The 25498-nt window shown below is 40.9% G+C and overlaps 1 protein-coding gene and 1 pseudogene across 3 annotated transcripts in view; both read right to left on the bottom strand.

Annotated features, from left to right (window-relative positions):
* Window positions 1-25498, bottom strand: part of TRPM6 (transient receptor potential cation channel subfamily M member 6) — a 166239-nt gene that overhangs the window by 50690 nt on the left and 90051 nt on the right. For all 3 annotated transcript variants that reach the window (XM_059142330.1, XM_059142327.1, XM_059142328.1), the window contains exons 15-23: window positions 22582-22716; window positions 21197-21477; window positions 19717-19945; window positions 15711-15860; window positions 9853-9999; window positions 6579-6707; window positions 4881-5132; window positions 3139-3313; window positions 2820-2934 (exon numbers count right to left, since the gene is read on the bottom strand). In XM_059142330.1, coding sequence (XP_058998313.1) covers window positions 2820-2934; window positions 3139-3313; window positions 4881-5132; window positions 6579-6707; window positions 9853-9999; window positions 15711-15860; window positions 19717-19945; window positions 21197-21477; window positions 22582-22716 — 1613 coding nt within the window. The remainder of the gene's footprint in view (window positions 1-2819; window positions 2935-3138; window positions 3314-4880; window positions 5133-6578; window positions 6708-9852; window positions 10000-15710; window positions 15861-19716; window positions 19946-21196; window positions 21478-22581; window positions 22717-25498) is intronic.
* LOC131812957 (F-box only protein 15-like) lies at window positions 23296-24796 on the bottom strand (annotated as a pseudogene).

The raw sequence follows: 25498 nt of genomic DNA, 5'->3' as shown, positions 1-25498 counted from the left end.
TTACTTACCTGTAAGTCTACACCATCATGGGGGTGGGGAGAGGACCCCATGGGATGTCTATCCTAACATTCTGCGGAGGCTAATGTTTAGTCTCTCTAGAGAAAGATGGCAAAGAAGTACTTGAGGAGGAAAGCCAGAACGAGCCAATAAAAATACAGGCAGCCCTACCCTTGGGCCATGATAAAGAGAAGAAAGCAGAACTTTCCTGGAGAAAGCCAGCTGAGAATAAGAGCAAGGGAGAAAGTTTCACAGACTCCGTAAAGCAGATGATGGGAAGATAGAAAACTGAGTTTCAATGTTCTCCCAAGTGTGGCCGGAACCACAGAATTAGCATCACCTAAGGACGTGTCAAAAATGCAAATTCTGGGGCCCTAACCCAGAACCACTGAATCAGAAACTCCAGAAGAGACATTATGGCAAGGTCTCCACAAGCCCTCCGGGAGATTCTCCGGTACCATCTAGCTGGAGAACCACCACAGTTAAACGCGCTCATTCCGCGTGAGACTACACCTTGCCCACCAGCAGGTGGCGATCTTCACAGTGTAGGTCAGGGGTTTTTGTAATTCTCGCTAAGGAGAATCTGGAATGGGGCCCTGGACAATCAGATCTGGGGTTTCTCAGCTTGTTTGGTCCTCCGTCTTTCCCTCTCTAGAGAGCGACAACTGGTCTGTGAGGATTTCTCAACCTCTCTTTGGACACCTGTCATTTGTGAGAAACAAAAGTCTCACACCCTCTCTGAATGTTATTTGAAATGTCAAAAAAAAAAAAAAAAAAAACCCCAGCCATATTAACTAACACCAGTAAATGTTAGATAGAATGGTGGGGCTAAAAGAGATGACAGCTATTGTATGATCTTGTAACAAAGAGGGAGATAGGTCTTCCTTGTATATTTATAACAATAGTCTTTTTTTTTTTAAGTATTCTGATATATTTTTGCTTTTTTTTTTTTTTACTTAGATTCCATTGCACTGATTTATCTTTCCCTCTTCAGTGAAATAATTAATGCATAAAATACCTAGCATTGGGGCGCCTGGGTGGCTCAGTGGGTTAAGCCTCTGCCTTCGGCTCAGGTGGTAATCTCAGGGTCCTGGGATCGAGCCCCGCATCTTGCTCTCTGCTCAGAGGGAGCCTGCTTCCTCCTCTCTCTCTGCCTGCTTCTCTGCCTACTTGTGATCTCTGTCTGTCAAATAAATTAATAAAATCTTTAAAACACCCAGCATCGTGCCTGGCATCAATGAAGCATTCAAAAAATACTCATTTCTTCCCATCTCTTCACCTGATTTCTTTCGTCCATTAAACACTCTTTTTGGTACTTGGGGAAAATTCATCAGCAAAAAAAGACAATAAAATATCTTGTCCTTGTAGGACTTATATTATAATAGAGGAGACAAATAAACAGCAAAAAAAGTATAAATAATAAAATATATTTGTATTTATAAGTGGGTATAAAGAAGAGTAAGGGGGACCCGGCATGCCACAGAGATGGCTGAAGGAGAGGGGGCTGCACTTTCAAATGTCATCCTTAGACTAGGCCTAATGACAAAGGAAACGGCTGAGCCATGTCTCGAAAGGGGCTGAGAAAATGGGCCGCAGGGACACCTGAAGGAAGAGCACCGCAGGCCAAGGGAACAGCAGCTGCAAACACACTTGTGCTGGTTGAAAACCTCCAAGGGGCCGTTGTGATTGGAGAGCAGAGGGTCAGGGGAAGAGTCGTGTGAGGCATGACTGGAAAAGCCGCAGGGAAGCCAGGTCACCAGGGCTCTCTAGGTCTCTTCAGGAGCTTTGAAATGGGAAACCACTGAGAGTTTGGAGCAGAGTAGTGACATCATCTGACATACGTTTTTAAAGAGTCACCAGGGGCTACTGTGTTGAGAAAAGACTATAGGCCCAAGACAGAAGCAGAGAAATAAGTAGGAGGCTCTCTAGTGGCAGTGGGGTGGCAAGGGGTGGTTGAGTTCATGATCTGTTTGAAGGCAGAGTCAACAGGCAGTCCTGACAGAGCAGAGGTAGAGAGGTAAGTGTTGAGAATGACTCCAAGGCTTCTGATGCCAGAAACTGGGGAAATGGAGACTTGACAGAAATTTGTGGGTCTTCTCCATAGATCTGGGACAGATGAGGAGTAGAGGAAGTCTATTCTGGGAAAGAGAGGAGATCGGGAGTTTGAACATTTAGAATTTTAGAATTCTATTATACGAGCAACTGGTGCTCAAAGGGGGCAGTTGGATCTGTGATTGGAGTGTGAGGAAGAGATCTGGGCTGGAGACAGACATTGGACTTTGTCGGCAATACAGGAAACTGACCAAGATCACCAAACAACATGTAAATAAGAAATGCGCAAGATCTGGGCCCAGGGCATGTTCCAATGTTACAAGACTGAGGAGAAGGAGATGACCCAGAAAAGCAGACCGAGAAGAAATGAAAAGTGAGGTAGAAGAAGAGACATTGGAGCCAAGTAAAGAAAAGACATCAAGAACCCCTCAGCCAGTTTTTAATCTTAGCAACTGTTATTCTTCCATGATTCCAACTTATTCCTTTACTACAATGTGTGATCTCCTTTCATTCTGCTTTTATTGCTTTCTGTCCATTTACTGTTTTTTTCCTTTTTCCTCCTGCCCTGCTCTCTTCCTACCCATAGTTTCATGCCCACGTGTTAAAACTACAGTGAGAAAGGAAAAAAAATGGAACACACAAAAACCAAAGGCTACATACTCCAAATATGAGCATCTACTCAAAATGGATATTGATTTAAATGAAATCATCTTGATGTAATTTTGATTTTGATTTAAATAAAATAAGCACATTTAATTAAAATGACCTACTTGAAAAAAGCAATCAGCAGGTTCACCATGATGATGTATTGCACGAAGAGGTAGACAGCTTGGAGGAACGGAGTAAGAAAAGAACCAGGAGGGCAAGACGGTTGGCTTGCACAAACTACAAATAAAGAATTTAAAAGAACGAGAGATACGGTGAATCACAGTCCTACGGCTCCACAGAAATACTTAGCACATTAACTTAGCAGAATACCACCAATTTTTGACATCTGCATGAGGCAGATGAATGTTTTCCAGGTTTTTTGCTTTTGTAGTCTACCTACAAAGGTTTGATTTCGGCACGAGGGCAAAACCCCCTGCCTACCATCTATATCTGAAGCATAGACTTCTCCGTAAATCATCCAGTATGGCTCAAACACAATGTCTCGAGCAAGGCTCCAAGACGGAGGCTGCTTTGGTGAGAGGATGGCCTTGCGTGCCACTCCGAAGCTCAGCAGGATGATGGCCATCAGGATCACAATGTAGAACATGTTTGCGGTCTGCAAAAGAGCAAGGCACGACCCGAATTTTACCGCAGACTTGAAATTTAAAACAAACACTAGCAGCATTCATGATTATGCCTCCCCAGTAAGAAGACTGTCTAGTCACTGAGCACAGTGTCCCAGGCCATGAAGAGCTGGGCTTCCTCTGGCTAAATCATCTCCTTCTCTCTGCGCATATGTTCCATGTCCATGGGGTCTACAGGAAAAAATTAACTGTGCTGAGGGTAAAGAATCTGTGCTTAAACAAAAAATAGGGAGTATTCAAATTAGTCAAATGAGTCCTGATCCTGACGACTGTCTTCAGGAGTTGGTGATAGTCTGAGAAATTGATCAGGTCGGGCTCATTTCACTTACAAATGTACATCAACTCGACCCATTTGTTCACTGTAGCAGAGACAATTGTGCCATGGGGATTCCGTGAGCTCCTCCACAATTCTTAGCCTGCCTTCCACGAAGCTGGGACCACATGACTTACCTAGCCGATGGCCTGTGGAGTGACAGGAAGTTATTTTACTTCCTGTCCAGAACAGTTCAAAGCTGTTAGACTTTCTCCATCCCTCTCATTCCCCACCATAGGAGACCTTGGAAGCCACATGCAGACGTGGCTCCATCCCAAGATGGAAGATTCTGGATCCCTGAGCTATAGCGTAGAGGTCAGCCCCCATGAACACTCATTAAACTTTGCATTAGGGAGAAATAAACTTGTGCTAAGTCACTAAGATGTATTAGTTAGCTCAGTATAGCCCATCTGATAAATGCCAGGGTCACCAAGACCAGAGAAAACACTGCTGTCTGAAAGCGTAAAGAAAAAGTCTGTCTTTGGAGTCCTGGAGGCGCTTTTCTGTTCTCCTTTGTTTTCGTACCAACCTTCTTTCTCCAGAACCTGCCCCTTCCCTGCAGTGAGTATTCCAGGAAGAAGAGCCAAAGATGATCTGGAAGTACTGTGCTTCCCAGAGGGTGGGTCTCAGGCCCTGTACAGAGCCCGCTGGAGAAGGCTAACCCCAGCCGCACAGAGCCGGGCAGCCCCGATTTGAATCCTGACTCCCCTACTAATGCCCTTGGGAGATTTGCTTCCTCTCCATTTCCTTATATGCAAAATGTGGATAATAATAGTACCTATCTCATAAAGTCATTTTGAAGATTAAATGAGTTAATAGGTACAAAGTACTTAGAACAAGGTGCGGCCCATAATATGGACTATTTAAGAGTCTGCCAGAGGTGAGCAGATAAAGAGAGAAATTGCTATTTTAGCAGAAAATATTACTGGTGATAGCCTCAGGCAAATCTCACCCTCGAGAATTACTGTGCTTAGAGACAAATTTGATTCAACCATATTATCTGGCCCCTACCCAAAAAGCTAATAAGCAGAGTATCCAAATCAACCAACCAATATACTCTCCAAGGACATTTGTTAAATAGGAGTTTGTGGCTATAAAGAAAGCAGAGACAAAATGAGCTGGATGTCTGTGCTTCCATGAATAATTCTAAAAGTTAAACTGTTGGATGTGAACCATGAAAGAACCACTACAAAGGACTCCAGAATATACAAGCAGATTGTACTCACCATTTTTGCAATCATGGTCACATACGGACCTACATGTTGATTCACAGCAAAGAAGTCCAGGAGCCGTGAGAACCAGAATATGATGTCTATGCAGTAGATGAGTCTTCCAGCTGTGTGCAAAGGAGGGTCGCCCCACCGAAGGCCGAAACCAACTGAAAATAGGCCAATAGCCACAGTTTCTATTATGTTCCAGTACTCACCAATCCATACCTTCACCTTTTGAGTAAACTTCCCAGGTTCTGAAATACAGACCTAAAGAAGATAGAAAGGGGGAAATTTAAAGAATGGGGCATAACCCAAGAGACTCACAATAATGTTCTTTGGTCCATCAACTCCTCCCTTAAAGAGTAATTTGAATCCCACCAAACCTTAGATCACTTAGATATTTTACACTTAACCTTAGCCAAAGGCCGAGACATGATCACACGATCACTTAGATATTTTAAAGACTTCAGTGATCCTTGGGTAATGAATTATTAAAACAATTCTGTAAGTGTGTTTTAATGTCATTGCTAGTGTGAACCAGCTATTTGAGAAACAAACCAGAAGTCAAAAAATAATAATAATAATAATAATAAAGTTTTTCCTAGCTTTCATTAATCCTAAGCTAAGGGACCAGAAAAACATTTTAAAACTCAATTATTACAGCAGAGCTATATACCTACAATTCTATCATTGTGAGGGATAGTCAAGTGCAGAGGAGACTGGTTTGAAATGAAGAAATGTTGCAATTTGGTCCTGCTCCTGCTACTTAGTGAGTTGCTGAGAAATTATTAAGAAGGTCATAGTAGAAGTCACTACTAAGGAATTACCCCTGCAACAGAGTATCAAATTCAAATGTAAAATAATTAACTTTCTTCCCCTGGAGCATTAAAAAATGGTGGAATTCAGGTAATTGTTTTATATTTCTCAATTGTTCTTTATAGACTCCACAATAGTAACTAGCAGGCGATTTAGGTATAATTACCAAGAATCCATTTACTTGGTGTATAATGTTGGTCATATCAGCTCCAGGACAAAATAAGTGTCTAAGTGCATAGACACAGAGATACATACACACCGAGATACACAGACATCGATACGGAAAACAAAGTCCTAACTGTCCTGTACGTAACTGATTGCAGGTACAATGGCATGGATGCTAAGTTATTTTTTTTTTAAGTGACTCATTTGCAAAACTAAAAATGAACATTTTGTTTTGTTTTTTTTTGGACTCCTTGCCTCAGGGATTTGCAGCTTCAATTTTCAAAGGTGTTAGTAAAATAATTCAAAAGCTATAAATGAAGTCTTTACCTATTGCACAGCCCGGCCATTTCCATGCCTTGTGTGAAATGGAGCTGACAACGGGCAAGTGATGGTAGGCTACAAAAATCAATCTCATTAAAAAAAAAAAAAACTTCTGGGAAGTCAAATAGTTGACGGGTCTAACAATAATTAGATAGCGTCCCTCTAAGACTGATAAACACATAAGGACATCTTTAAAAATAACTGCTTTCAAGGAACAGCAACCAGCCAAGTATATGGCAAAGAGTAAGGGTTGAGCTCCAAGATGTTCCCCTGAATACCCTTCCTGTAGCAAGCAAATTATGATTAGCATTGCCTGTCTCACCCCTACTCTTGACCCATCTGCCCGTTTTCATTATGAGCCCCAAACACCTCACTGCAGAGGTGAAGACAAAGGTAGAAGGCGTGACTCACCTCCCTGACTTTCTCAATGGCATTGGTGAAGATATAAATGATAACGAGCCACTCTTGCACGGTGGGCTGGGGCTGCATTTCCACCAACACAGTGTAAGTGAACAGCATGAGGAACGCCAAATATGCCATCTAGGAGGGGGACACACATTCCCTGGATGTGAGTGAGAGTCGTAATGGAGAAGGCCAAGCAGAGACAAACAGCCAGTCAGAAACACACAGGAACATCAACGTCATAACATGGCAATGTAACTGGGACTGCCCCCCAATCGATAAGCTGGTTTCAAGGAAGGCAGAACAATCTCTAGTTTCTGTCCCAGAATTCAAAGGAAGGAATGAAGGTCACTGTTCCCAAATGCATGGAAGGGGACACTGTCTCTTCTTGTATGCTCCTGACTGGAATTTCCAGAATCCTGCACATGACAGCATGCCAAGAAGCCAGGAAATAACCACACACTTCCCCTCCATCTAAGCATAGAAAACATGTATCCCAAACACACCAATGAGCAGTAGCCGTAGGTGTCTATTTTCAAATGTAATAAATTGTGACATTTACTTTTGTTGGAGGTTGGTTTTTTAAAACTTTTTTTTTTCCATTTATTTGAAAGAGAGAGAGAGCATGAGACAGTACAAGAGGGAGGAGGAGCAGAGGGACAAACAAACACCCCACCGAGCAGGGAGCCCAACTCGGGGCTCGATCCCAGGAGTCATGACCTGAGCTGAAGGCAGACAACGAGCAAACTGAGCCACCCAGATGCCCCTTCTGGGAGCTTTATTTTATGTGATTAAAACATACTGGTCAGTGGGAAAGTACTGTCCAACTGTGAGTCCTTGTAATTAAAGACTGTTGGCATTTGTATCTTCAGCACTCAGCACTTGGCCTAACACATGGTAGACATTCCAGAAATGCATGTTTAATTACTAACTGTTCATATTAAAACTAGATCTCCAAGATCTCCAAAGAATTAAGGCACAGTAAGCACACACATAAATATACATTGTGATGAATAGCTTTGCAATCTTATCTAAAGTCTTATTTTCTTAAAATATATTCTCAGAAGTAGAATCGCTGGGCATACACATTTAAAACCACGACACATATTACTCAACTGTCCACCAAAAAGGCTTTACCAATTTCCACAAAAACCAGCAATGCATGAGACAGGGCAGTTTTTTATTTTTATTTTTTTTTTTTAGATTCATTTATTGACAGACAGAGATCACAAGTAGGAAGAAAGGCAGGCAGAGAGGGAGGGGAAAGCAGGCTCCCTGCTGAACAGAGAGCCCGATGCAGGGCTCAATCTCAGGACCCTGAGATCATGACCTGAGCCCAAGGCAGAGGTTTTAACCCACTGAGCCACCCAGGCACCCTGACAGGGCAGTTCTTTAAATAGCCTCAGATGCATCAAAGTGCCAGATCAATAGAGAGAATGTGTGTGTGTGCTGGGAAGCCATATATCCAACAGGCGGTGCCTGAGGCAGGCATGAAGTATGATGGGTATTGCTGCCTCTGAGATAAAGAACCTGCTAGAAAAGCATAGAAGAAAGTTAAGGTAAATTCTATTAATTCTTTATTTCTCTAGGCTTATGCCTCAAAATCTAAGCATGTTTGATGACTGCTTAGACACATAATTAAATAAATTTGTTCTGTCAAGCAGTTTTTTTTTATTTATTTTTTTTTATTTTTCTCTTTGGCTTCACGGTGGCCAGATACTAAACCACCACAAATACTGGTAATATTGTTCCCGACACTTGATTTCTTTCCATCTTAAGATCCAAACATGTTTACATTTTTTGCTTCTTCACCAGCACATATATAACAAGACACTGCTTCAGTAGAGCACACACATCGTAACACAGCAACGTGATAGCCAAGACAAAAACGCCCATGCTCCCTTCCATTATGGTGGGCAGACCTGGCTGGCTAATTGGTTCCCTTTGTTAACTCTTTGTTGTTGTTATTCTATTTTCTGAGCTTTACTCCTGTCTCTTAGAGTTCATCAGCTGGGGGTGCTCAGTGGCTCAGTCAGTTAAGCATCTGGCTCTTGGATCCGGCACAGGTCCTGTGCAGATCCTAATCTCAGGGTCGTGAGATCAAGCCCTGTGTCAGGCTCCCCACTCAGGAGTCTATTTGGACATTCTCTGCCTCTGCCCTTTACCCGGCTTGTGTATTCTTCTTTTCTCTCTGTCAAATAAATAAATAGTTCTTTAAAAAAAAAAAAAAAATTTTTTTTTAAATAAGAGTTCATCAGCTGGAAATCTCTACAGACATAAATACTTGAATACTCTTTTCCCAATGATGTGACTATAGTTAAAAATCTCTTGAAGCTACTATCAGAGCCTTTGGAATATTTTGTTGCATATTTGCAAAAATGATGAAACTTCATCGTTTGAAGGAATATTTGATTTTTGAAAACAGAGCTATGTACATATTTACTTAGTATATGCAACAAATGTTTGAATGGGCGAGTAAATATTCTGAAATACAACACATTTAGAGAAATGTCCTTCTATAATCACACTTCAAATGTTTTAGAAATACGATCTTGGCCATGAGAAATTTAAAGTATATATAAGCATTAGAAAAATGCTCTTAAATAAATGTGAAAATCACTTATCACATTTAAAGTGCTATTAATGATCTCTCTATATTACTATAATCAATATTAGATATAGTATTTGTTCATAAATTTAACTTCTACAATTTTAATGTCCTCCAAAAGGTGGGGGGGATAGTGTCAGAGGATAAAATAAAATAAAATTTTATTGTCCTCTCTCTATATATATATTTTATATATATTTATATATATTTATAGTCCTATATATTTATATATTTATAGTCCTATGTTATTGAAGACAAAAAGCAAACACTTCGCATTTTTCCTGTCTATATTACACATTGTTTCTAACAAACAGAAAAATCAATTCAACTGCTGATTTCTTTGCCCAAGATGAGAAAAGAATCCACCCCACCATTAATTCTACAACCACTTTTACCACTTTTTCCCTCAGTCCCAGCAGAGCTAATGGAAGCACTCAGGAAAGAAGAAAACGCTTGTTCCTTCATTCCCATGGTGGGAGAGATCGGCTCTAACCTTTCCTCACCTCCCTCCAATCTTCTTTGCTAACCCCTTTTTCATTTTGGGTTTTTTGTTTTTCCCTCACTGAATTTCTTCATTTTCTCGCAAGTTGACAAAACTAAGCATATCATTGCCAAAATCATCATTGACTACTGGCCAGCATGAAGACTATATTTAATTGCTGCACTGAGACCAACCGTATAAAACCAGAACTTGACAATTGGAGCACTGTAGAACTCATAGATTTTCCTGGTCCATGGAAGGCTTTGGGGATCGCTCTTTAAATCAAAGTGCTGATTTTCATCTGGTTTCTCATCGGGGCCTCTTTCCAAATCATAGTCTTTCTGCAAAATACATAAAGATTTATTGTTAGAGCCTTAAGTAAAATACTAACATTTGCAAGTATCCAAAATATATAATCTATATGAAGATAATAAATATATTAGGAATTAACTGGGCACCCACCTGCCAAATTAGAATCTTAGTCTTGGAAGAAAGAAAACTGTGTATTGTATAAACCTCTGACTTTGGGGTAAGGAGCACAGGCTTCTCTGAAATGCGAGCTAAGTCTCCAACTGCATAACCTAGTCAAACTAAGGATAGTTCCAAGGATTTAAAAATGGTCCCCATTCCTGTTCTGCTTAGTCTCCTTTATTGGTATTTTAGAATCTAAAAATATCATAAAACCCCCAATGAAATCATTAACAGATAATTACTTCCGTAATAGAGGAGGTCAAAATGGACATCCATCAGATACAGTTTCCAATTCCCAGGAAAGTTGGGCACAGCATTATTTTCAGAATTCTAGCTTTGATAGCAGAGGTGCTTTGCCTGAAGTTCATGGACTCTTGGAGCTTCCAGAGTTCCTTGAACTTCCTGAGACTATAAGCAAGTATTTGTGTTATACACACATTCTGCTAGGGGTGTGTGTGTCAGTCCAAAGAGGTTAACCCTTGTCTGTGATGAGCAGTAAGCATCTCAGAGGCAGACAAGTGGCTGTGTAGTGCCCTATGGGTGTGCACAGAGAAGAGCCTTTTATAAAGCCGGGGCGGAAGGGCGGAGAACTGAAAAAAAAAATCACCTGTAGCCCGGTTGCTTTTAGGAAGAGGGAATTTAGGGAAGGTAAAAGAGAAGCCAAAGAGATGTCACCCTACTTTATGGAGCTCTGTGTGGTTCTAATTTTTAAACAGGAAATGCACTACTTGGGTGATTTGAAAAAATACTAAATGAAAACACAGCAGTGTTTTCTGCTGCTTCTTAGATGAATCCATTTCTTTGACCTATCCACAAAAGATGTCCGTCTAGTGTCACACCGGCAAGACTGGTATGATTTTACCTGCCAAGAAATCAATCAATGTTGCTTGAATTGTCCATAACCCTGATCAAATGGAATTTGGGGGGGTCTCAGGCATTGGGATGGCCTGACAGACTGCTGTCATTCACTTCGTTTTGGGCAGTGAAATTGGCACTGTGACTCAAAGTGTAGGAAATGACCTGGTTCTTAACAGGTCTGAACCTGTCTAGACTTAAAATAGCTTACAGCCAATGAGAAAAGTCATCATTTACTGTGATTTTAATGACCTCAGTACCACTTCAAAAAGACCCCAGAAAGCAATTTCAGTAATGACTATGTAATTAAATAACTCTCTTTTTTTTTTTTTTCTCCTAGGAGTTTCTCATTAGGTATTATTTACCCTTGACGGTTTGGTATGGATTATAAAGTCCTAACTGAGCTTCTCTCTCAGCTGAACTCCCAAGACACCAGCTACCATGACGAAGACCATGTAAGAATGTAAGTTCAGATTCAGAACATCCTCCTCCTCGCCTCACCTTAGAAGAAGGCAAACAAGAATATTTCACGTACCTAGCTTTTATTCTACTCAAATCTCAACATAATCAATCCAACTCTCTTTGTCTCTGCCTTCCGTCCTCTCCGCCTTCCTGTCCCCGTCCGTCCCCTCCCCATCCTCTCTGTCTCCTCTCGCTCGGACCGGACTCTGATCAGCAGGCACGCAGAATACAACCACAGCTGCCACAATCAACTCTACCGCAACTCATACCTATTTTCCATCGTGGTCACTGTCGTCATTTCCACTTAATGACATTCTGATAAAATAGCTTATTGTTCAACTTTAGAAACTATTTTTGCACTGTGGTTGATCAACATGTCTAAGACTAATTTTGTCTTTCTCCTTCCAAAGCTGCTTCTTTTCCAATCACCCCCATAGCCCTTCAAGATGGCCTTGTTTTAACCATCAGCCTCTCCATCGTATTTGCGATCTCCATTCTACCCATGCCCCGCGTTCAAACGTTACCTGATTCTTCACTTAAGAGCTCTCTTTTCCTCTCTATGCCCATTGCTACTAACTCTGGTCAAAGCCCTTAATCCTTCTCATTTGGACAGTTTTGTCAGCTGACACTCTCCCTGCTTTCAGCCTATCTTCCTGCTAAGTCATCCTATTCACTGGAGGCAGAATAATTCTCCTAATGGTCAGATCATCCTGCTACTCTGGTCATGTGCGTCCCTGGATCTCCATTACCTATAGAAAAAACACCACATTCCTTCATAGCATATACAGGAGTCTCCATGATCTAGCCTCCATCTACCTTCCCAGCCATACCTGCAAATAGTCCCTCCTTGTCCCATATCCACTACAACCTAGACTCAAGTCAAACCATAGAACTTACAGTGCTTGACACATGCCTTGCATTTCCTACCTCTGTACCCCTACTTACTGTCCATCTCCCCAAGGAAATGCTATTTCCACACATTGTCAAGCCCCAGCTTATCTACCACCTCGTGCAAAGCTGCCACCAGCCTGTAATCCTCGCTCACCCCAAGTGAGAAGAACCTTCTTCTTCTTCTTCTTCTCCTAGTTAAGCCATTCTGCCATCTTGCTATAAGAAAGCTCAAGTCATCAAAAGTCACGTTTTTAAAGGGCTAGCAGCTACAGAGATTGAAAGTTCACACGGCAAAGTTCTTTTGCCTGTAGAGGCTTCAGCAAGGACTTTTATAAAACTTCATGAGGCAGATGCAGAAGTTGACTCTATCCAGCTTCAGGACAATGGCCTTCCTTCTCCATTAACACCCATGATGACCACAGGGCCAAAGCACCGAGATCCACTCAAAGAACATCTCCATCTCACCTGTCTTCATTTTGCTTCCAAAATCTGTAACACAAATTGTGTTCCTCAACTAATCACATGTATCATCTTTATTTTTTTTTATAACTTTTTTTTTTTAAGATTTTATTTATTTATTTGACAGACAGAAATCACAAGTAGACGGAGAGGCAGGCAGAGAAAGAGGAGGAAGCAGGCTCCCCACTGAGCAGAGAGCCCAATGTGGGACTCGATCCCAGGACGCTGGGATCATGACCTGAGCCGAAGGCAGCGGCCTAACCCACTGAGCCACCCAGGTGCCCCACATGTATCATCTTTAACCAGGAATGTGAAATCTTCCACATTCCATCTAATGTTGATGCCACCCACACTCTCTCTGCTTAGCAATGTTCCAAACAGAGCAGGTAATCAAAAACTACTGCTCTGATTAAATTCAAAGGCAAAAGAACATTGTTGTTGTGATTATAATTCATAACAGAGCAGGTCTGGGGCACTTTTCAATAAAAGTTTTAAATTGAATAATGCTGAGGTATCAAGGATATCCTCTCTGGTTACCTCTGGTTACCTCTGGTTATCTCTGGTTATCTCTGGTTACCTCTGGTTATCTCTGGTTATCTCTGGTTACCTCTGGTTATCTCTGGTTATCTCTGGTTACCTCTGTGGTGGCAAGGGTCACGTCTGCCTTAGTTACTGCAGTGTTCCAGAACATTGAATCTTGTCTGGCACATGAGCAGTGGCCATTAAATAGTCAATGAATTAATAAATCAATATGGCCATGTCCCAGCCATCCAGATGGGCAACGTGATAAAAAGGACCACTACACTACAGCCAAAGTTTAATTTTTCAGGAACCTGTGAGAACTTACTACATTTTTTAATGTTAAAAGCGTGTTAATTGCCATTTAAGGAAGGACTTTCTTCTCTACAAGCTTCCCTTTAACAACTACTTAGGGGAATGTTCCAGCCATCTACAAGGACTTAAGTGTTCATGAGAGCTTATCTTTCCGTGAACCTTATAGGTGCCAAAAGTGAAGCAACATCCACTTGCAAACCACAATTTGCTACCAACTGCCAACATATTTACATATTTGTTTATAGATAGACAGGTAGGCAGATAAGCAACTCTCTCCATTTTTCATTTCAACAAACTAACTAAACATGAACACATAAATAAGCAAAATCAAACAAAATATCTCACATATAAAGATTTCATTTTATTTCTAAAGATGTTAAGTCAACACTACATTTCTTATCCTTCCTTAAAGAAATTTTGAAGTGGTCTAAGCTTATGAACCAGATCATTAAGCCAGAACAATCACAATTGTAATAACTTGACTGCCCAGCTTTGTAAGATAATTGCTCACACATTCCACAGAGGTTAAAATGTACCTGTCATCTCTTGTCTTCTGAGAACCCCAAATAGAACCCTCGGGCTTAGTGAAGCGGGGATGGAAGGAAGCAGGGGAGGGTAAAGGAGAGGAATCCCCAGGCAGGCACAAAGGTCAAAATATTTAACAGCTGATCTGGTAGAGGCATTAACAAATCAGAATGGATTCTCACCCCATCACAACAGATGGCAGCCAGACAAACTAATGATTACTTATAATTACTTATTTTTCATTTAATACCTACTGAGTGCATTTTTTAAAGCTTTTATTTATTTGACAGAGAGAGAGATCACAAGTAGGCAGAGCAGCAGGCAGAGAGAGAGAGTGGGGGAAGCAGGTTCCCTGCTGAGTAGAGAGCCCAATGCGGGGGCTCGATCCCAGGACCCTGAGATCATGACCTGAGCCGAAGGCAGAGGCTTAACTCACTGAGCCATCCAGGTGCCCCAATACTTACTGAGTGCAATTTTATTTTATTTATTTTTTTTAATATTTTATTTATTTATCAGAGAGAGGGCGAGAGAGTGAGCACAGGCAGACAGAATGGCAGGCAGAGGCAGAGAGAGAAGCAGGCTCCCTGCCGAGCAAGGAGCCTGATGCGGACTCAATCCCAGGATGCTGGGATCATGACCTGAGCCGAAGGCAGCTGCTTAACCAACTGAGCCACCCAGGCGTCCCCTGAGTGCAATTTTAAATATTGTAACAAATACTTCACAAGTGCAAAGCATATCCAACAATATGCTAGAAAAAGATGCCTCATTCAAGCATCAAATGCCACAAAAGACAGTCACTGTCCCTACACTAGTAAGGTTGTAAGTAATGATCTAAGCTGAGAAATAAAACACAAAAATACATGCACAGACAGCATCCTGAAGACTCTCAGAGAAGAAAGGTTGCAAGAGAAGTAGCTCAAATTACTCAGGAAAACATATACATCCAAGAACTCAAGTAAAATTATTTGGTCACTGGACAGAACAAATGAAAAAAAAAAAAAATCGTGGAGTGGGACAGCGAAGGTAATGCAAAACCTAAACCTGAAGGATATGAGGCATTCTTCATTATAACTTCCTTTTTTTTTTCTTTTTTTTTTTAAAGAAAAGTTGAGAATGAGGGAGGGGCTGAGGGACAGAAAATCTTAAACAGGCTCCTCGCCCAGTGTGGAGCCTGATGCAGGGCGGATCTCACAGGCTGAGGTCATGACATGAATCGAAATCAAGAGTCTGACACTTAACCAGCTGAGCCCGTGAGGTGCTCCTCTTCATTGTCCCTTTAGAGAAATAGTGACTCTATTTATTCTACTAGTTACAAAGGAAAATAAAAAGTTAAGCACCTGCCAAGATATAATAAAGATATTCTTTCCCAAAGAACAGGATATTTTACTTAATCATATATGGGGGTAAATTAGATGTATCATACGTGCTATACCCGATCATAGATAATATGATTAAGACCACTAACTACATTGTTTAATAAGCGACCTTTGTGCATGTGTGTGTTTGGGTGTGGTCCATACCATGAAAACGACATTCATCAGGATACTGTACTAACCACAGAAGCGCTTTCTTTCGCGCCGGGGTTCTGGTCGCCGTAATACCACGCGAACTGGAAGTCCTGCGACTGGGGAACATGTGACATCTCTGCTCGGCTTTTAAATTCCAACGACAAAATGGTGGGTGGAAAAAGAATACTTATGATGATCTTTAAAAGAAAAAGCAAGATAAGTAGGAGGGATTATAAAACAAGGCACAAGTAGTAGTCAAATCAACAAATGATGATTTTGATGTACATAAAGCACCAGACCTATCCCGACATCAGTTGATACCCTGATTCTGTAGATATTTTTTGACTCAATTCCAAATCTAGCAGTGTCTCCCCCAGAAAGTCATAAATGCAAGCCTATGTGTATAGGGAAGTCCACTGCAGGGTTATGTGTAATAGCAAAAATATCTGTCAACCTACATATCTATCTATATAGAGGGCTAGCTGGTGGGGGACAACCTAACAGTGGAATATTATGCAATCATTAAAAGGATAAAAATCCCTTCTCAGTGTAATGAAGACATCCAAGTTATATTGTTAAATGAATAAAGGGAAGTTATATAATAATATGTATAGTGCGATCCCATTATCGTACAAAAAGAAAATTAAAAATTAGAAAAGATATGTTCATAAATATATATACATTTAAAGGTTTAAAAATTTGTATACCACACTGTTATTATTTATCCCCAGGGCGGTGCAGTGAGAAGTATTACTTTTCAAAGAACATAAGCAGATTGCTTTCATAATTCTTTAAAGCAATTAAGTAATTATTATCCCATAAAACACATTAAAGCTTATTCATATTATAAAATCAAGAATACAGGGGCACCTGGATGGCTCAGTGGGTTAAGCCACTGCCTTCGGCTCAGGTCATGATCTCAGAGTCCTGGGATTGAGCCTCGCACCAGGCTCTTTGCTCAGCAGGGAGCCTGCTTCCTCCTCTCTCTCTCTGCCCGCCTCTCTGCCTGCTTGTGATCTCTCTCTGTCAAATAAATAAATAAAATCTTTAAAAAAAAATCAAGAATACAAAATACTGTCACTTTGTTAAATTTATCTCACAGCCTACACAAATACTTATTTTTTTAAAGATTTTATTTATTTCTGTGAGAGAGAGAGAGAGAGAGAGTGTGTGTGCGTGTCCACAAGCAGGGAAGGGGGGTTGCGCAGAGGGAGAAGCAGATTCCCTGCTGAACAGGAAGCCGGGTGCAGGTCTCGATCCCAGGACACTGGTATCATGAACTGAGCCAAAGGCAGATGTTTAACTGATGCTTAACTTAAATAAAAATATTTATTTTCTTTGCCAGTAAAACCCAAGGAAGGTACAGATCTGTAATTTTTCATTCTATTACTATCATTCATGAATTTATTTATAGGCTATTCAAAGGAATATTTATGTTCAATCTGTATGGCCTTTCAGAGTAAACAGTTCAGGAGATCGACTAAATGTTATAAAATCAACTTGTTGCATACTACCTCTTTCAAGCTAAATTAGGCCTTAGTATTCTGGGATTCTGAACAAAAAGAAGATTCACCCTAACTGTCTACCATACATGAGGAAATAAAATGAAGTCTTATCTTTGCCTACTTTCATTGCTGAAATGACCTTTTGTTTGGTTTTAAAGCCTGAACTCCTGCGAAGTTTTTCGGGACTCTTCAGATGCAGAACCCAAGATACCTACAGGCTTCTAGGTCTGGAAACACCACAGATATCAGGCCCACTGATAATGTCACATTACTTCCTAACCCTCTCCCTGAAAAGGCTCCACAATCTGTTGCCTTTGTCCATCTCAGAACAACTGGCTCACGAAACAGTGTTCACTGACATCGGTATCCCCTTCCCAAGGGATCTGTTGGAGCCTATCCCACTAAACGTACTTAGGTGAGTTTTCTCTTCCAAGACCCAATAAGGTCTTCCTCTGGTCTTTATCCTTGGAATTAATCAAACCAGGGTATCTTAACACTTATTGGCAAATGTGTTCCTAAAAACCCCTCTAAGTCCAGCACTGATGAATTACAATCTAGGCAGAGAGAGCAATGTCCAGCAGCTCAGAGATTTTAAGTAGCTAATTCAGCCTTCTTCGCCCACTCACTGTTTTGGGGGACAAAATATTCAGCCTTGCTTCGCTTACATCTCTTTACTGACATAAGGTATATGAGGAGCAAAATGGTATAATTTTCCCCACGGCTGTACAGAAAACAGTTGTGGGGGAAATTACTGCTCATACTTGCAGCCATCTATACCCAATCTTGCTCTCTACACATTTAAGAAGAATTATTGTCAGGGTTTCTGGGGCTTGAGGTGGACCCATTCACTTCTCTGTTTCATCACTTCCAAGGCTGAAATCAAAACAGACCAAAGGAGAACTTTTTCTGGAAATAACTGTTATTTCTTCCATTGGGTTTTTTTCCCCCCTAAGGTTTTATTTATTTATTTGACAGAGAGAGACACAGTGAGAGAGCGGGCACAAGCAGGGGGAGTGAGGGAGAGAGAAGCAGTCTTCCTGCTGAGCAAGGAGCCGGATGTGGAACTCGATCCCAAGACTCTGGGATCATGACCTGAGCTGAAGGCAGACGCTGAATGAATGAGCTACCTAGGCTTCCCTCTTCAGTATTTTTTAAAGAGGAATTTATGTGAAATAACTTTTGATTCACAGTTCTCTTATTTTTGTAATTTCATAAGTGGATTTCAAATGTGCAAGTTCTTCTATATATTTTATATAGTAAGTCTTATTCCTTTGTGTTTTCTATGGTGTGTCCAAGAAAAAAAATTTAAGTCATTCTATTTTTTAAAATTGTAGGAAGACTACAACTGAAATATATAGTTTTACGATGCTTTTAATGCTCATGCTTTCTACCTTTTCATTCAGTTTTATAAGCTTACATACTTCAGAAGCTTGACCACAACCTAAAGCTTTAGGCTAGGTGTGATGTTAAAAGTTAAATGTCTTTAGTAGTTAACTAAACTACTCTTGATGATTCAAGATGAGAGATGAGGCCAAACTATAATTGATAGAAGAATTTGGAAATAGGTGTTTCAGGGAAGCGCTTTAACAAGAGGAGCATCTATTCTCTCAAACATCACACTGGATGAACAGACCAGAAATTGCTAATTTAATTTAGTATATTATTGATTAATGCTCTTAAGCTGAAATATTTTTCACTAAAAAGGCTCATTTACTTCTTTTATAATTATCAGAGGTCATAGAGTGTACTAAGAATGGAATCTTGTAGATGCTTTTATCTGCTTTTAACTTCCAACCATCTGCACAAGAGAATGCCTTTTGATGGATAGAGCTTGTGTAATCGGCCCCATTTCTTAAAAAGAAACTGTGGGGGACGCCTGGGTGGCTCAGTTGGTTGGACGACTGCCTTCGGCTCAGGTCATGATCCTGGATTCCTGGGATCGAGTCCCGCATCGGGCTCCCGGCTCCATGGGGAGTCTGCTTCTCTCTCTGACCTTCTCCTCGCTCATGCTCTCTCTCACTGTCTCTCTCTCAAATAAATAAATAAAATATTTAAAAAAAAAAAAAGAAAAGAAACTGTGGTGGTGGGAGATGATGTCATTGTCAGGATTCCACTGGGAAGAACCCAGTTCATCTGTGAGAACCAAAGATACTAACTGGTTTTCCTGAATGGAGTCTTGTAGAACAAGGGAAAAATGAACTCAAGAGTACAGACCTTCAAATAAATAACTGTTAAACTCTGAAAGCCAGTAAATATACCCTTTTTTAAAAAAATTGAAGTACAATTGATACACAAGGGCCTACAGAACAGTGATTTGACACATCTATAAGTTACGCTGTGCTCACTGCCATTGTAGCTACCACTGGTCTCCACACAACACCATCCCGGTACCACTGACTGACTATTCCCTACACTCTACCTTTATCCCTGTGACGTATTCATTCCATCACTGGAAGCCTGTGTCTCCCACTCCCTTCAGCCATTTTGCCCAATCCCCAACCTCCTCTCCTCTGGCAACCACCAGTTTTTTCTCTGGAAGTCGGTGTACCTTTAACCAAGAGTTCTTCCTCATTTTCAGGCGCCCAGTCCACATGTCAGTCAGCAGCATTTGGGTGCAAGTATGCGAAACGAAGGGCCGCAATCTTCCAGACGCGGCCAGCTTCAGACAGGTAGAATTGCTCCAGTTCTTGAGTTCATAGGTCAACAGTTTCATGGCCATTCTTTCATTCTGCTTGAAGGCCTTCTCCAGCACATCCAGGGCGAGCTGGCCAAACTGTCTGTGATGACACAGCGGTGAGCGGCAAAAAAAAAATGCAGGTCAGAGTCCCAGAAACACTTTAAAAGATTAGCTATGAGCCTCAGCAAAAAGCAATACCAAAGAATGAACAATAACATACGCCTCAGACTACAGAAGCCATTTCAAAGTGGTTGCAGCTCAGGAAATGGACGTTCTCCCTTTGCAGGAGGGTTTACACCACAGTATACGGAATTTGGTTTACACCAGGAGTGGCTGAGCTATCTACCCATGGGGAGAAGCCTCTCCACACCACAAAACAGGCTACATATAGCTTGGTTTGGGACTCCCTGACAAGACCAAGTAGAGAATTTTTACACAGAAAAGACTATTCAATACTGAATAAGGAATTAAGGGAAATCGTGGGGCCACCTTTTTTTTTTTTATTTTTCTAGAAAATACATAGATGACTTAAGTAACAAGCTAGACATGGAGATATTTCCTGGGAGGTTGTTTTCTCTAAAAAGTAGATAGACACTTATTCTCTAGGACTTTTAAATTCACAATTATACATGAGTTTCTATGAACTCTAGCTCCCCTTCTCTATTACAATGCTGAGTTTTCAAAAAGTTTTCCAACTTTTCTATCTTTTGCCATCAAGCTCCAGTTCTTTTGTACATAACATATTTATTTATTTTCCTGCCTGAGAGGTACTAAAAGTAGACAAGTTTTCACATAGCATAGCATCAAAGGGTTTGGGAGTTAGAAGGGACTTTCAAAATCATTAAGTGAACTTTCTGTGTGAGGAAACTAGAGTCCCAAAATCTGGCCAGCTGAGTTGCCCAATTAGTAAATAGCTGGACGAGGACCGAAGCCAGGTCTCCTGACTGGAGGGCTACCTCTCTTCCCTTTACTCCACAAAGCTCCTTGAAATACCTAAAGACCACTATTTGGGGGCGCCTGGCTTGCTCAGTGGGTTAAAGCCTCTGCCTTTGGCTCAGGTCATGATCTCAGGGTCCTGGGATCAAGCCCCGCATCGGGCTCTCTGCTCAGCGGGAAGCCTGCTTCCTCCTCTCTCTCTCTGCCTGCCTCGCTGCCTAATTATGTTCTCTGTCAAATAAATCAATAAAATCTTAAAAAAAAAAAAAAAAAAAGACCACTATTTGTAGGAGGGCCTAGGAAATGCTGGCAGCAAGTCCACGCATCTTACAAGTTCTAAGGCAAGGGAGATAAAAGTGTCTAACCATTCTAAGCACTGTCGATGTTTAGTATGAAGTGAAGAGAGAACTCCTACTTTGAGTAATTTTTCAGCTCTTCTGAGGCATCATCCATCATGTTGCTCTCCTTAGCTTCTTGGGCCATGGCTCGGTAGAGTTTATAGGCAATCACTGCCTTGACCGTAGCCTCCTCTCCATGCTGCCAGAAGAACATGGCCATCTTCTGTCTTTTCATGAGCACAGCCCAAACCAGCAGGTCATTGTAAGGGTAAATAAAGCCAGTAGACTCAGGGTCATCTGATACGTTTTGTTCTTCTTTTGACTTCCTCCTTGATTTATGAAGGACTACAGACTTTTCCTGTTGGAAAATAAAATAGCAACAGATTCCCAAAGAGTCAGATGCATGGTATGTGACCTAATGAAACATATCTGGTATCCTAAGAATATTTTTTAAATCTCAGAAAAGAGATGGAAATAACAATACAACTTTATAAATCAGAAACCAAAATTTTGGCCTTTTAGGTGATCCACTTCTTGTTGTGTCTGATAGATCCAGGGTCTACAAGCTGAGATACCTTGTGTTCATTCAGCACAACTTAAAACACTACACCTTTTGGATAGACCCAATAACTACATGAGAATTTTCAATGTCTCAAGGAAATGGGTTGAAATAACATTGGATAGATGAGAAGTATTAAAAAAAAGAAAAGAAAACAAAGTTCTAACCTCACTTTATAAATAAATAAATTATCTTTCCCTTAGGAAAATGTCACTAGCATTGCCAAAATGCATCCAGACTGATTGGCTTTAAGTTTCCTTTCCTTCCGCAATACTCTTCACCATGTAAACTAACCCTTTACAGCTCATCTCAACTATGAGCTGTATGTTCTTCTATGTCACTATGTATGTATTTCTATTTCAATATTCATTATATGGCAATATGGTTATTACTTTGGGGAGAGGGGGATCATTTCTCCATCATCATTATACCTTCTCCCAAATTTAACCAAGCACCCAACATATTGCCTGGTAAGTAATAGGATTTGATAATCCTTTTAATAAAAGGAAAAAGAGAAAATTATACATTTCCTCTATTTCTATAAATAAAAGGAAATTTTCATTCATTGCTGGTGATCAAGGATAATTTTATAAAATATCTTTTCATCCTAGGAATTATGGAAAGTAAACCCCTTTCAGCCAACATGAGTATCATTTATATAGAAACTCCTGAGCAGATCCATTCGTCCCCGGAGGAAAGTGGGACTGAGTTAATATGAGGAGAGTTGGATTAACGACACTGTTCACATCACTCCCTTGTTGTTACGCTGCTGACCAGCACACATCTATTTAGGGTACTTCTAACTGACCTGTTTGTAGCTCTTTCCTCCAACTTTAAATTGAAGAAATGGTCTAGCCTGCAAGAACAATTTTATTTTCACATCTAAAAAGAAGTAAGTGGTACCTTGAATTTGTAAGGCTGGGCAGTTCTAATGAACTGGGAATGAAGTGTGCTTTCTGCAGATTCTTTTCTATTTCCTGAGGGGCGTCTTCGGTGAAGAGGGGGCTGGGAAAGGCTTTGAGCAAAACTGGTCACTCGCTGGAAGGTGTTATTTTATTTTTAAGATAAAACAAAAAGGGAAAAAAAAGATTATCATGGTAACAATGAACATTTCATTTCCAGACAGTAATGAAAACAAAATATAATATTGTGTCCTACCAAGTATCCCAAGGTTCTGTCTCTAGCCCATGATTAGTATTTAATTACTCGTCCAACAAAAGCCTCTCATGATCTCCTCCTTATTAAGCACAATGTTATTTCCTAACATCCCAGAGAACATAATCTTTTGTTCCCTATTATATATCTGCATTCCTTCTCTATGTGGAAATTCCATTAAAAATCAATGGAGTTTCTATACCTGGAACAAGTTCAGAATAGGCAGTAAAGATTCACAGTTCTGATAAGAAAAAGTTCCCATTCGCAAACAACTCCAAGGTTAAGTTAGAAAGTTATGGAACTTCCCCAGATGTTACACAGCACCACTGGAATTCCAGGGATTAGGCCCAATAACAACATAATTTATTGCTTATCAGCATGAAACTTTCTTCAATGAGAAAATAAAAGAAGCATTCTTAAAGGGGCTGATATAAAATGGATGATACCATGGTCTTTGAGATACTTCATTTATTTATTTTTCGAAATAAGAAGGCATCAAACAGACTACCGCTTTATGTCAACTTCCAACACCAAGAACAAAGCTGATTAGTCCAAAACAAACAAACAGCAACAATCATTTGCCACCTTCTGCTAATACTTAATATGTTGTCCCAAAGCAATGGCTTATTTTTGCTATCCTCAGGAAAAGGACCAGGCTGACGATGAAGTATTCTGTCTCTTTAATCCACACCATGAGCATTTTTTCCTTGTGTGTCCACATAGTCAACATAGTAAGTCTGTCCCAAGAAATTAGGACCATCAGAGGACCAGAAATCTCATACAAACCAGGGAACTGAAAGACCAAAAGGGTTTCCCATATTCATCCCACAGACTTATTAGGGCCACACAGAACAACTCTTTATACAGCCTTTGAAAATACCAGTTCTCCAAGAGAGGCCATCTTTTCCAGTAAGAGGTAGTTTTCTGCATTATTTTTAAAAACTTAAAACAGCAAGCTTCACATATCCATTTTCAATGTATCCTTTCTTGGTAAAGAGATGGAGAAATGTGCCACACAGGTAGAACATTCCACTGCTATGCAAATCAGCACAGAATTGGTGGCCAGGTAGTCCATATTCTGGGTTGTCATCCACAGGAGGCGTAGGAGGAGGTAGCTCAAAGGATCAGTGGCTGAGCCTAATGTGCTCTTTTCCACAAAGTGATGGAAATGAAGATCTGCTATAACAAAAGCCCATTTTTCCTCCTCCTTCCACAGCCCCACCAGGAGGCCTGGGTTTAAGCAGAAGAACCCAAGGAGTCTGTCCCAGCCAATCATGGTGGATCCAGCCAAGTTACTCAGGTTGTATTTTGCAATTCAACAATGCCACTGAGGTCCATTTTTGGAGGGGGTTTTAGACTGGTCCATAACAACTGGTGTCATAGCACACAAATCTAAGGCTGACAACATGGCTAGCTATGGCCAGTTCTGGCCGTACAACATAATCCTCACTGAAGAATCTTATATGGAGAGGTCAATGCCCTCCATGATGGATTCTTTTCCACTTTTTTCTTTCACCATAATTACCCAACCTGAACCAGATATTCTGAGGGCCTCTTTGGTTTGAACTGCACGGCCTGTGGAAGGGTTGACCAGCTGGAGAACCTGAGTTAGCGTGGCTTTTGCAAAAGCTCTTTGTCTTCTGAGAGATTCTTTCTTCCCGTACCCAGCTTCTTTATCCTTGACCAATAGTAAGTTCATAGATTCAGCGGTCTTCTCTGCTGAAGCAATTTTCCAGGTAGATCTTTTAGGTGAAAAAGCAGTTGAAGAGATTGTGATCCAATTAAAATGGTCATTGGTCAGATGATAAAAGCGCCTAGTCATGCATCCAGTACACAGCAGGGTTCCAGCATCCAAGTGGGAAAAGATCTTCGGCAAAATTTCTGAAGGCACACGATCCAGAGACACAGAAAGATTAGCGGAGAACTTTCCACAGCACTCTCCCCGCCTTGCGCGCAGCCTCATGGTAGCACGGCCTGCGACACATCTGAGGCCTGGTCCCTTTCTCAACCCAGCAACTGAGGGCCTCCCTGGGGAACCCCTGGCCTGCGCGACCCCACGGGTTCAGCGGCAAATGCAGCACCTGGAAGCCACCTCCGTCCTGCCCAAGCTCCTGTATTTACACATTTATTTTCATTTGCATTTTATGGATATAAATTACACAAAGAAGTGATGGGTCCTGGCTTCTAAAAAGTCATACTCAAATTATTATTATGATGGTTGTAATACAGAATTAATAGCATCATCAGGAGTGATCGTACTGACTATTATTAACAGTTGTGTTGTACACTCTGTGTACCAAGAATATAGGTTTTCCAGGTATAATTTAATCCTTTTTATAAATTTATGAGATATTATTATCCCCATTTTATAGATAAGGAATGTGACACACAGAGAGGTTAAGCTTCTACTCAAGACTTCATAACTACTAACGAGCAAAACTAAAACTCCATCCCAAATCCTTCTGACTCCAAACCATGTATTTGTAACTGCTATGACCTAACTTACTATGAGACTTCACTACTAAACTCTACTCCTTCCCTAGAAAACAGTCAGAGAAATGGGCAGTAACTCACACCATTTCAGAAGGAAAACAAGCACGAGGGGTACTTGCCTCGCAAACTCCCCACTGGGCTACAGCAAGGGCGCAGTCTCCTCACACCTGTC

Source organism: Mustela lutreola, chromosome 12 (assembly GCF_030435805.1).
Source record: "Mustela lutreola isolate mMusLut2 chromosome 12, mMusLut2.pri, whole genome shotgun sequence".
Classification (NCBI taxonomy): domain Eukaryota; kingdom Metazoa; phylum Chordata; class Mammalia; order Carnivora; family Mustelidae; genus Mustela; species Mustela lutreola.
The sequence above is the reverse complement of the archived record's forward strand: the minus strand, read 5'-3'. Positions and strand labels throughout refer to the sequence as shown.